Source organism: Macaca fascicularis, chromosome 2 (genome assembly GCF_037993035.2).
Source record: "Macaca fascicularis isolate 582-1 chromosome 2, T2T-MFA8v1.1".
In the NCBI taxonomy this organism is placed as follows: Eukaryota; Metazoa; Chordata; class Mammalia; order Primates; family Cercopithecidae; genus Macaca; species Macaca fascicularis.
Window position 1 is genome coordinate 9,909,160 of NC_088376.1, and position 13,551 is coordinate 9,922,710.

General features: G+C 38.6%; 1 protein-coding gene across 26 annotated transcripts in view; it reads right to left on the bottom strand.

Moving 5' to 3' along the window:
- Window positions 1-13,551, bottom strand: part of LPP (LIM domain containing preferred translocation partner in lipoma) — a 724,989-nt gene that overhangs the window by 258,908 nt on the left and 452,530 nt on the right. For 23 of the 26 annotated variants that reach the window (XM_074030779.1, XM_065539344.2, XM_065539350.2 and 20 more), the window contains one exon: window positions 12,660-13,343. The exons of the other annotated variants lie outside the window; for them this stretch is intronic. In XM_074030779.1, the coding sequence (XP_073886880.1) occupies window positions 12,660-13,283 (624 nt within the window). In that variant the 5' untranslated portion in view covers window positions 13,284-13,343. The remainder of the gene's footprint in view (window positions 1-12,659; window positions 13,344-13,551) is intronic. 26 annotated transcript variants of the gene reach the window in all.

Sequence of the window (13,551 nt, forward strand, 5' to 3'; positions counted from 1 at the left end):
CTTCTTGTTTTAACAATCATCCCTAAATGTGAATTTAAAAAAAAAGATGGTGTCATATTTGAGGCGGCATAAATATACCAAACACTTATAAAGACTGAATAACAAGGGGTCTCTTATCTTGAATTCAGATTTAGGGTATGCACAGTTTCAACTCCTTAACTGTTAATAGCAATGTTGACTGAATCTTGGGCTTCAAATAATGTTAAATATATGTTATGTCCCAGAAATACTACTCAGAAGTTTTAGTCTCTAAACTGCTGTGCCCAAGGAATATTTTATGTTTGGACAACTCTACATAAAATAGAGGTAACATATACAAACACAAACAGCTATAAATGGAGGCAAGTTTCACAGAGTGGAAAGAACATTGGGCTGGCAGTGAGGTGACATCAGTTCTCACCCTCCCTTAGGCATTCAGTATTGGTAGGATACTAGAGAAGTTGCCTCTGAACAAGTTATAGAGTTTTTCTTTTATGAGAGTGTTTAGTACATTTTATAAGTGATTGAAAAAAATTTAAATATTATTATCTCATATTTTCAAAATTTTATTTTAGGGAAGCAACCTTCTGAAATAAACCAAACTGTATTATTTGAAGATCATTCTCTGAAGTCCAAAGATGAAACAGATCAAAGACCATATTCTTTGTTAAGAGTATTTCTAAAAGTTGGGGTTGCTGTATTCCAGAAAATCAAAGAACTAAAGTAACAAGCAAATCTTTGTATGTGGGACAATGGCACTTTTGATACTATAGTAGTAAAAATATGTGTCTTTCACTATAAGACACTTCCTAACAATCTGTGTGCAAAACATTTAAAAGCTTTAATATTCACCAGAAATTATTTATCAATAATGGTTCACATTTCTTTGGTGAAGAAGAGAATAACTATAGTCTCTTGTTGAAATTGGACACTATGAGTGTTTGTAGCTGGCCAAGAAAGAAATGAGATTCCCAAAGGAATATATCAATATGTCAATAAGCAAAATAACTGCTTTCCTTAGAACTGAAGTAAAACAAAACAAATAAAAAACACTGATAAATAGAAGTTCTCTCACTGTAAACACAAAGAATTACATATTGCCAGAATCCCCTGTTAAAATGATTTGCTGAACTTTCCAAAGGGATTTGAGACCTGGGGTATTTTTAAACAATCGAATCTATGAAAATGATTAGATAAGTAAAATAAATAAATAATATTCACAGACATTTCTTAGTATACCAGCACATCCATTCTGATGATAACGTTTAAAAACAGGAAAGAGAGATTACGGGCTGAGTCAAAATTACACGGAGCCTACGAACAAGTGTTTTCACAGGAGCAGCTGTGAGACAGAATAGGGAGCACTAGAATCGGAACCATTTTCTATTATTAAATGGCCTTACAAAACTGATGATGGGGTTCTAAAGATAGGAAATAAGATCATTCTGACAATAGTTATTATTACACCTTTTAAAGGTTACTTACTTCTGACCTCCCCTGTCTTGAACTATTCTTAACCAATGTAGAGAAGAATTGCAGAATAGAAGAGTTACATTTTGCACTCACATGTGGTCATTTACTAACTACATAACTCTGAAAGTCATTGTAACTCTTCAGGCCTCAGTTTTCTCATCTGTAAGGGTAAGGGGTTATGACTCATGGGGATTCTGAAAATCGCTTCTATGTCTGATGGTTTAACTAGGCTAGCCTATGGAAGTGGAGAATAAAGATTTCTTATTTTTTCCAACTTATTTCCTTCAAAGTTGTAGGATACTGTTTCTTTTTCAATCAGCAAGCAAATCTTTCAAACATAAAATGTTGATGAATAGACTTATCCATAAAGGAAATAAACAATTGCATCAACAATTTTCAGATAAAATAATCAGGTAGAATTGCCTAAGAAGTCTTATTAAAGAAGTTAGTACAACTATTACATTTAACAAGTTATAGGATACAAAGGCAGTATATAAAAATCTATTCTTCTATATGCTAATAACAAATGATTATAAACAAATTTTAAAATACCATGTACAATAGCATCCGAAATTTGAAGTTCTTAAGGATAAGTTTACCAAAATATATGCAAAACTATGATATATAGATGAGAGAAATTAGAGAAGACATAAATAAATTAAGAGATAGGCCATCTTCATGGATTGAAAAACTCAGTATTGTTAAGGTATCAGATCTTTTCAAATTGATCTAAAGATTCAAGGCAATCTCCAAATCACAGCAGCCTATTTTGTGGACATCAACAAACTGATGCTAAAATTTATATGGAAATGAAAAAAAAAAAACCTGTAGAAATGAAAAAGAGCCTGTATAGCCAAGGCAATCCTAAGAAAAAGAACAAGCTGGAAGCATCATGCTACCTGATTTCAAACTATACCACAAGGCTACAGTAACCAAAACAGCATGGCACTGGTACCAAAACTGACATATAGACCAATAAAACAGAACAGAGACCTCAGAAATTACACCACACATCTGCAAACATCTGATCTTCAACAAACCTGACAAAAACAAGCAAAGGGGAAAGGATTTCCTATTCAATAAATGGTGCGAGAAAAACTGGCTAGCCGTATGCAGAAAACTAAAACCAGACCACTTCCTTATACCTTATACAAAAATTAACTCAAGATGGATTAAATACTTAAATGTAAAACCCAAAAGGAAGCATAAAAACCCTAGATGAAAACCTAGGCAACACCATTCAGGACACAGGCACAGGCAACAGCTTCATGATGAAAACGCCAAAAGCAATTGCAACAAAAGCCAAAATGGACAAATGAGATCTAATTAAACTACAGAGCTTTTGCAAAAGAAACTATCATCAGAGTGAATAAGCAACCTACAGAATGGGAGAAAATTTTTGTGATCTACCCATCTGACACAGGTCTAATATCGAGAATATACAAGGAACTTAAACAAATTTACAAGAAACAAAAAAAGAAACCTCATCAAAAAGCAGGCAAAGGATATGAACAGACACTTCTCAAAATAAGACATTTATGAGGTCAATAAACATATGGAAAAAAGCTCAAAATCACTGATCATTAAAGGAATGCAAATCAAAACAACAATGAGATACCATCTCTCACGCCAGTCAGAATGGCTATTATTAAAAAGTCAAGAAACAACAGATGCTGCTCTCTTTTTCTCTGGTCTTAAAAATGAGATGACATCTGGCAGGTTAAATGTATCCTTAAAGGAAAATGCACCTGAGCTGTACAATGTCTTAGATGCTAATAGGGCCCTACTGAGTGTCTAGGAAAATTCTTCAAAGCCAGCACAAAGTTCAATAAACCTCTGTTAAATAACTAAGCATGTAGTTTCTACATACATATGTTTCTAGTAACATAGGCTATTCTGATCTGCATTCCATCAATCAGTGCCAATTATGCACTTACAGATCTATAGCCAAAAGGCCTAATTTATTGCTATGGAGTAAATTGAGTCCATTTATAAATTTATATGTTGAAGCCTTAACCCCAAAGTGATAGTATGTGTAGATGGGACCTTTGAGAAATAATTAAGCTTAGATGAGGTCATAAGGATGGGGCCCTCACAATGGTACTAGTGACCTTATAAGAAAAGACACTTAGCGGGCTTGCTCCCTCCCCCCACACACCATGTAAGGACACAGTGAGAATGTGGCTATCTGTAAGGCAGGAAGACAGTCCTCAGCAGAACCCCACCGTGCTAACACCCTGATCTCGTACTTCCAGCCTCAATCTATAAGAAAAGAAATCTCTGTTATTTAAGCCACTCAGTCCATGTATTTTTGTTATGGTGGCCCAGGCTGTATAATACATTCACTTTTAAAAAATGTACTAAGTACTCTCCAAAGTGAGAGGTATTGCTTTGGGTGCTATTTTCAGAAACGTGGGGTAAGATTTGGAGGTGGATAGGGAAAAAAAGACACAAAGAACAACAGAAAAAAATGAGTTTGCTCCGAAGGAGTTCATAGTCTATGTATTTGGGGTGAGATTATCTACCAGTATAAAGCAGAAATGGTAAAAGGTTAAAACAAAGGCAAATGTTTAAACCAAGACATAGATGAAAGCTCTGGAAATACAGTAGGAAGTGCTTATCTTCAGCTGGAAAGGTATAGGAAAGGATTTGCAAAACTGTTGTAACCAAACTGGGCAGACAGCAGAGCTGTAACAATGAGCCTTGCTGACTTTAAAAAGTGGGGGAAAAAAGTTCTATCTGATGACAGGACATCTGTTAAAAAGTCAGGAAACAACAGATGCTGGCGAGGCTGCGGAGAAATAGGAAAGCTTTTACACTATTGGTGGGAATGTAAATTAGTTCAACCATTGTGGAAGACAGTGTGATCCTCAAGGATCTAGAACTAGAAATACCATTTGACCTAGTGATCCCATTACTGGGTATATACCCAAACGATTATAAATAATTCTACTATAAAGACACATGCACATGTATTTTTAATGCAGCACTATTTACAATAGCAAAGACTTGGAACCAACACAAATGCCCATCAATGATAGATTGGATAAAGAAAATATGGCACATTTACACCATGGAATACTATGCAGCCATAAAAAAGGGTGGGTTCATGTTTTGAAGTGGGAAGTGGATGAAGTGGGAAGCCCTCAGTCTCAGCAAACTAACACAGGAACAGAAAACCAAACACTCTATGTTCTTACTCGTAGGTGAGAGTTGAACAATAAGAATATATGGACACAGGGAAGGGACTATCACACACTGGGGTCTCTTAGGGGGTGGGGGATGAAGGGAGGGAAGCTAGAGGTGGGTCAACAGGGGCAGCAAACCACCATAGCACACATATACCTATGTAACAAACCTTCACATTTTGTACATGTATCCTGGAACTTAAAAAAAAAAAAAGTGATCAAGACAGTGTGGCATTGGCATACGGAGAGATATATAAATTAATGGAAAAGAATAGAGTCTAGCAAGGCCCAAACATATATGGATATATAGCCAAATTGATGTTTTTTTCTCTTTCCAACTTTTATTTTAGGTTCAAGGGATATATGTGCAGGTTTATTACATAGGTAAATTGCACATCCCGGGGGTTTGGTGTACAGATAATTTTGTCAACCAGTTAATCAGCATACTACCTGATAGGTCATTTTTCAATCCTCATCCTCCTCCCACTCTCCACCCTCAAATAGGTGCCAGTGTCTACTGTTCCCTCCTTTGTGTCCGTGTGTACTCAATGTTTAGCTAGCACTTCTAAATGAGAACATGTGGTATTTGGTTTTCCATTCCTAAATTAATTAGATTAGGATTACGAGCTCCAGCTCTATACATGTTGCTTCAAAGGCCATGATCTCCTCCTTATTTATGGCTGCGTAGTATTCCATGTTGTATATGCACCACACTTTTTAAAATCCAGTCTACCATTGACAGACATCTAGGTTGATTCCATGTCTTTGCTATGGCGAATAGTGCTACGATGAACATAGACATTCACATGTCTTTATGGCAGAATGATTTACATTACTTTGGATATATACCCAGTAGTGGAATTGCTGAGTCAAATGGTAAGTTTATTTTAAGTTCTTTGAGAAACTCCAGACTGTTTTCCACGGTGGCTTAACTAATTTACATTCCAACCAGCAGTGTCTTAAGTGTTCCCTCTTCTCCACAACCTTACCAGAATTTGTTATTTAAAAAAAAAAATTTTAACAATAGCCATTCTGACTGGTGTGAGATACTCTCTCATTGTGACTTTGATTTGCATTTACCTAATGACTAGTGACGTTGAGCACTTTTCCTTATGGTTGTTGGCTGCTTGTATGTCTTCTTTTCAAAAGTGACTGTTCATGTCCTTCACTCACTTTTTAATGGGGCTGGTTGTTTGCTGCTTGTTGATTTGTTTGAGTTCCTTATAGATTCTGGCTACTAGACTTTTGTCAGATGCGTAGTTTGCAAATGTTTTCTCCCATGCTATAGGCTGTCTGTCACTCTGTTGACAGTGTCTTCTGCTATGCAGCTCTTTAACTAGGTCTCACTTGTCAATTTTTGTTTTTGTTGCAATTGCTTTTGGAGTGTGTGTCATAAAGTCTTTGACTAGGCTGATGTCAGAGTCAAAGGACTCAAAAATAAAGCCACACACCTACAATCATCTAATCTATAACAAAGCCAACAAAAACAAGCTGTGGAGAAAGAACTCCCTATTCAATAAATGCTGCTGGGATAACCGGCTAGTCATATGCAGAAAATTGAAATTGAACCCTTACCTTTCACCATATACAATGATCAACTCCTGATGAATTAAAGACATAAATGTAAAACCTAAAACTATACAGATCCTAGAAGAAAATCTAGAAAATATCATTCTTGACATCAAATGACTTTTGTCAAAGGTATCCAGGTAATTCAAGGGGAGAAAAGAGATTTCAAAAAAGCATGTGGGAAAAAATTAGAATAGTCCAATGCAAAAAAAAAAAAAAAGAAGTTTGACACATCTCACACAATATACAAAAATTAACTTGAATCACAAACCTAAGTTTACGTTGTAACTCATCTTAAATAAAACAGAATAAAATCTTTGTGATCGCAGCGAGGCACAAAACATCTTAAAAAACAAAAAGTACAAAATATAGAAAATGAAAGTGAGAAACTGACCTTCACCAAAATCATCTACTCTTCAAAAAATAATATAAAGAAACTTAAAATATTAGAGCAAGAGTGAATCTGAAAAATTATTTAGCTACTTTGAATATTGAGTTGCTCGTGTGACAATTCTCATGTTACTGAGGTAAGTAAGTTGTTTAGCTGGAATAGATTTTGGTTTCAGTGTTTTGCTGAGCAATCTGCTAAGTTCTAAAGCAGATTTAGACCTGATTTTAGAAGGACAAAAAAAAAAAGTTTCTTCAAACATATTCATTCAACAACCACATATTAGGTTCTGTGCTACTTACTCCAGGAGACACAGGGTTTGTTCATATACCATCTCTATCTCCTAAAACTTAGTCTAATATATGCTTGGGCACAGGTTGATAGAAGACAGGAACACAAATGACTCTAGTACAGTAAGAGTGTAAAAACATCTAAAAGAGAGGGTGAAATAACACACAACTAGATTTTAGGAAGAGGAGAAAGCCTTATGGGAGAAATTAACACTGTAGCTGGGTCTTAATGGGTCACTCTTAGATGTGTAGATTTTATTTGGGGAAGGACTGTGAAGAAGGAGCTTGGTGAACAAAGACATAGAGATGAGAATTAACTAAAAATGTAATGTATCAGCTGGAATCCAGGATACAAGGGGGAGATAAAACTGAAAATCCAGTTTGGGGTTTCAATGTATTCTGTAACTAATTGGGAACTTGTTAAGGTTTTTGCAAAAGGCAATTAATGATAAGGTACCATAGACAGATTAATCTGGTATTACATGTAGGATATATGGGTACGGAGACGACTGGGGGAGGAAACTCTAAGTAAGAAGTCATTTCAAAGGTTCAAGTGAGAAATGGGGATGACTGAACGCCATAGTAAGTACTTAGTGTAGGTAGAAAAAACCTTGGGACAAATTTTATCTGGGTGATGGGGATGGGGAAGTACAGCTTCAAGGCACCAGGCCTGGGTGCCAGGCAGGGATTTAATAGGTGCTTCCTCTCCAACTGCTGATCTTATCCAAAGGCCATGATGACTGCCTAGGCCCACTTTAAACTCTACGTGTAATATGGGTCACAGTGGAGGCATGTACACTGGTGCTGATGAGGAGCCCCTGCCATCCAAAGCATACCAACATTCAGTCACTTGCCATGGTCAAAGCATGGGAACGATCTTTAGAAGACCTGACTTGGAGCTGTGGCTCTCCGATGAATTTGACATATGACGTTAAGTGAGTGGCTCTCATCACTGGGCTTTTGAACCCTCATCAGAAAAAGAGAGACAAAGACCTCTACTTGGGCTTAATAATTATGGATTTTGTGAGCTCCCCAAAGTGCTCTGGAAACTATAAAGGCTGTACAAAGAGGAATTACTAATATTACAGTCACTGGCCTCAAGCAATATCTACCATTCTCATCTTCACATGTGTTCTGGTGTTAGCTACTGACTTGAGGGATCTATCTGCGTTCATTCCTCTGCCCACCCTAATCATCTCTTCCATTTTCTTTTTTTTTTTTTTTTTTTTTTTTTTTTTTGAGACGGAGTCTGGCTCTGTCACCCAGGCTGGAGTGCAGTGGCGCGATCTCGGCTCACTGCAAGCTCCGCCTCCCGGGTTTACGCCATTCTCCTGCCTCAGCCTCCCGAGTAGCTGGGACTACAGGCGCCCGCCACCTCGCCCGGCTAGTTTTTTGTATTTTTTAGTAGAGACGGGGTTTCACCGTGTTAGCCAGGATGGTCTCGATCTCCTGACCTCGTGATCCGCCCGTCTCGGCCTCCCAAAGTGCTGGGATTACAGGCTTGAGCCACCGCGCCCGGCCATCTCTTCCATTTTCTTTCTCTGATCCTAGAATTGAGAGATAATAAACACAGTGATAACCATAGGGATAACTCTCTCCAAATGCCAACAATTCTTTACAGTGCAACCAATGTATATAACTTTTTCCTTTCAAAAATTAAAATAGGCTGGGCGTGGTGGCTCACACCTATAATCCCAGCACTTTGGGAGGTCGAGGCAGGTAGATCACCTGGGGTCAGGAGTTTGAGACCAGCCTGGCCAACATGGTGAAACCCTGTCTCTACTAAAAATATAAAAAGTTAGCCCAGCGTGGTGGCGGGTGCCTGTAATCCCAGCTACTTGGTAGGTTGAGGCAGGAAAATCACTTGAACCCAGGAGGTGGAGGTTGCAGTGGGCCAAGATCACTTCATTACCTCTATACTCTTCTCTGAACCATAAAATATGCTCCAAACTTGAAATCCAAATGAAAAGTAACAATCTGTTCTATTCTGGAAAAGAAAAACTTTCAGATTTACAGAAAGATGGTTAGTTGACCTCCAAGGTCTCATCTTCCTCGAATATTTTCCAAGGAAATTTTAATAGTAGATAGTTTCAGAATTTAACATAACCTCTACACTAATTGGGACAAGAATCTCCAGCTTCCCTGGGATGCACAGCCCCAGCACTTCCCCACACTATGTAGCAAATACCTGTCCCTTTAACAGCTGAGGCTGATGGAGATGAGTTTTTATGATAGGTGGAGGCTAAAGTTGCCTGGTCACTTTAGACCTGAGAGTTATGACTAGCTTCCAGGTCCTGGCTCTGGAACTTTCAAGCTGAGCCACCTTATCTAAATACTGGAGAACACGTGGATCCCAATTCACAGGGATATATATAACGCACAGGACACGAGTTCTGTGAACTACATGGCAAGATGTAGCTAACATTAGCTTTTATAAATCGGCAAAGAGAAGAGATTCCACTGCATCTTTAAGAGGATTTCCAATGAGAAGAGAACATTTCTGCCTTATAAAGACTTATTTATAACAGTATTTTCCAAGGAACTCAGCTCAGATGGTGTAGGAAATAGTGTGGCCCACTGCAGCATGCAAATTCACTGCTCAGCGCATTATGGGAACATAAATACAATCATGATCCCCTAAGCCTTGCAGGTTCTCATTCTCTCTTTCCTTTCTTCATTTCTTCCTTTTCATTCTTTCTTTCCTTTCTCCATTTCCCCATCTTGTCTCTCCTCTTTTTTACTATATCATATTCCTCTTTTTATACCATCCTGATACAGGAAAACTAAAGCAGCTCATCTCAAATATAGGGGAGATTTATTTATTTCATCTTTTAAACTTTTTCCTTAATGGGTTAAATGCCAAACTCCCCAGAAGTACTCAAGGTAATAAAGTATAATTGTTTTCAGACATGAGGGTAAGTTTTCCATCCGTGACTAAAAAAATTTAAAAATAAATGAAAGCCAGTGGAAAGCTGAACAGTCTTCACTTGGCAATTATTCAGCCCTTGGAAATTTCCAAGTCTTTTGCAATCATTAATTAATTAGTAAAGATGATGTTCTACTTTACTGAGGTTTGAAGCGTGACATAAAGAGGTCTAGAGGTTTTCCTCAAACTGGAAGAGGAATGTCAAGGAAAGAACTGGGATAAGAATTCAGAGCTCATTTCTCACGCCCGTAGTCACATAATTAAGCCGAACAGTCAATATAAGGACAATAGGGTCCTCTGTGCACAGGTGCAGTAGAATACTGTAGTGTTTTGCTCAAAGGCCAACTGTGATGGAACCCACCCCTTCATCAGCCAATGCCCTCACAACGCGCCCAGAATTTATTTATCCATAGCTTCATCAGCCTCTTTCCCCTTTCCCAAAGCACAGACAGACAGATGGCTAAATATCAACCTCTAACCACTCTTAATAATCAGAGTGAAAAGTACATGGTTTGATTTTCATTTTTAAAATGCACAACCGAATATGATGTGAAAACACATGAAACTGTTGAAAAACAAATATATCAAAAATTTTAAAAATAACATAAAATCTACTGATACCCCAAATCTGTAATCATCTAATAGAACATCTTGAATAACTACCTTGCTCAGATAAGAAGCCAAATAAAGTTCCATGTTTTCTGATGAGTGGTTTGTAAAAATTCATTCCATCTGCCTGGGTCGGTTGGTGAGGACAGGCCAAATGTTAAGGAAGTGGCTGGACCCAGTATTTTAGATCCAGTTCTAGCAGGGGGGGTTAATTCTTTTTCCTACACCAATGGATGGGTTCCAAATGCTGAAGAGAGGTTGGCCAGAGTACCCAGTGACTTAGTGAGAAAACAGCATCTGAAGACTAGCACAGTACTTCTCACCAGGTGAGTCTCGTCAAGACACACAGTTTTGCTTTCTCTCATGTCTGGTTCCTATGTGGGATAACACAATCCTCAAACAAGGCAGACACCATGTCATTCCTTCAGGAACATCACTCTGCCATCCTTTCAGTCACCCTGCTCTGGGTAGGGCAAAATTGCCTATCTATTTGAACTTAAACCTTGACGGCAATTGTTCTGGCCTAAAGTTTTATTTTACTGTAATCTTCCCTAGGTAAATCTGTAACAACTGTTAAAAACAAAAAGTGTGGTTAAGTTGAATAATCTGTTTCTCTGAACTGGTTGTTTTGAAAACAGACTCCCCTTGTCTGGGTCAGGAGGAACTGATGCAAATATACTGTGACATTAACAAAGAGCAAGGCTGTCCAGACTGGCTATTTTGGACACATTTATTTTAAAAAGAAATAAACAGCTGTAATAACATTTCTTTTCATAGAGAGACTTCAGGAACCGAGTAATGTTTAAAATCATTTAAAATTCTAATTTGGAATCTATCTATTGAAAAAGGATCATGGCTGGCCAATTTCATACAGTGGTCACACATAAGGCTATAGGATTTCTCCCGCTCTTCACAGTCCACACTGTCAGGAAGAGCTCTATTCCCCCCCAGAACGTGAAATTCACATAGGACACCATTAATACGGCCAAGTTTCCTGTAGGAAAAACAGTTTAGTAAACACCCTATAAGGAAATTTTTGATATAATGTTGAATATGTGAATAGATCTGTCATGAAATTGACAATCTTGTTAAAAATGTGGAAAGAATTTTTAAAAATACAGTCCAAACTTCTACCCAATCCATCCCCCAAAACTACCATTGATCTTCTAGCTAACTGGGGGCTCTCAAATTTCTGATTTCTCACAGTTCTAACTGAAAAGAAAGAAGGGCACTCTTCCAACCCAAATGGCTGGAAACTGGCCCAGTTCCTCTATTTTCACCCATTCTAAGTTATTCTTATTGGTTCCTCTGGTTATAATGGGAGGAATCAACATTGTGTTGGTTCCAGTACTAATGAAAAATCGAAGTTGTGGTGAGTGGGCCTGTGTAGTATTATACCTTACCTATTCAGACGAAGTAACAGAGAGTGTTAACTTCAAAGGTTCACATACGGACAATTAAATCAAATAAGAAGTAACTGTCACTTATAAGGAGTTTTTAAACATTGCTTAATAGTGCTAAAGGCTGAAGAATAAGATTGTTTCTGGAGGGTTAGTAAAATGAATAAATAAGGGGTCCCAATCAAGTTGCATCATACTGCAGCCCCTTCTCAAAGGAGAAACTATCCAAGGTGCTTGCATTATCTTCGACACACTTGGCCTCACCCATCTCTTGGGTCCTTGGCCACTTGCTCTGCCCCAGCAGCCGCTGTGGTACCAACATTGCAGGAGTTATAATCGCTTCACAGGGCCACAGCCTAACAACAGTTCAACTCAGTTTTGCCCTCCACATGTCTCACCTATAGATAGCTACCCTTGCTGAGGCTTGAGATGCTACAGACCTATTTAATATCCAAACAAATGCAAGGTGTATAGGAAGTTTCTGCACAATAGAGAGAAGCTTTAACCAATACAGGGAAGGATGTGAAAAGTAAATTATTTTCTCTCTCTCCGTCAGAACATTTTGTCCTGAGATACTACAGTTTCTGTGGCCTTTTGGAAGATAATTCTTCAAGATTGAACAAGCAATTCCATTTGATACTAAACAGTGGCCATATTAGTAATACACCAAATAGTCTCTCTCTCTCCTCTCTGGTTTCACTCATCCTTCCCTGGGATTGTATTTATTAGTGAAATCAAAGTAACACATACACTTTTGCCTTAGGCTTTGCTTCCTGGAGAAGGCAGACTAAGATAGGCACCCCTGTATTCTCCTCATTATGTTACTGAGTTTCTTACCTTTGACTGCAATGGTGGTGCACAGGGGGCTGAAACAGGATCTGTGATATAGGTCTTCTTGGGACCAGTGACTGGATACATCCCAGGAGGGTTCTGGTTCCCTGCTCCAGGAGGAGTGTACCCTGGTTCCCGTTTCCAGGTATTTGGGTGACCTTGTTGACCATAGGCAGGATCAGAGTCATTTCTGCCCCCATAACCTGGCCCTGCTGCATAGTAGCCTTCATAATAGCGTCCCTGGTTGGGGGTATACCCATACCCAGGCTCAGGTTGAAGTCCTGGTGGCGGAATGTAGGCATAATCCATGCCTCCCCGTGTTGAAGGAGGTGGACACTGCCCAGAGACGGGAACTGGCTGAGTGTTATAGCCCTGGGGCCCTGAGCCGTAAATTTGTCCTGATGAAGGGGCAGCCATGTAATGAGGGCTGGGCTGGGCTGACTTCACCTGCACATTAAAGGTAGGCCTTGAAGAAGTGGAGGCTGTGGTGTAGGAGGCTGGGACTGGCTGAGGCTGGGGTTTGAGTGTTCCGATTGGAGCCACAGGGATGGGTCCAGCCTGAGGTGCAGGCTGTGGTTTCAATGTAGACTTTTTGGTTGCTGTTAGAGGGGGTTGGTTCGGGATGACCATTCTCTTGTGTCCTGTGACTGGGGTCGAAACTGGAGGAGAGGCTGTTGAACCAGTGGAGCTCTAAGAAGAATAGGAAAAAAAGAAAGAAAGCAAAAATTACTGCGAACGACACTCGATAAAAATAAATAAATGAAAAATATTAATAACTGCTAATTATTATTTATGTATTACTATGTAGAATACAAATAAGGCATGATCTTGCCTTCAAAGAGTTCACAGACAAGCAAAAAAATCAGTTGCATATCTGTGCACTGCCAATGAACAACAG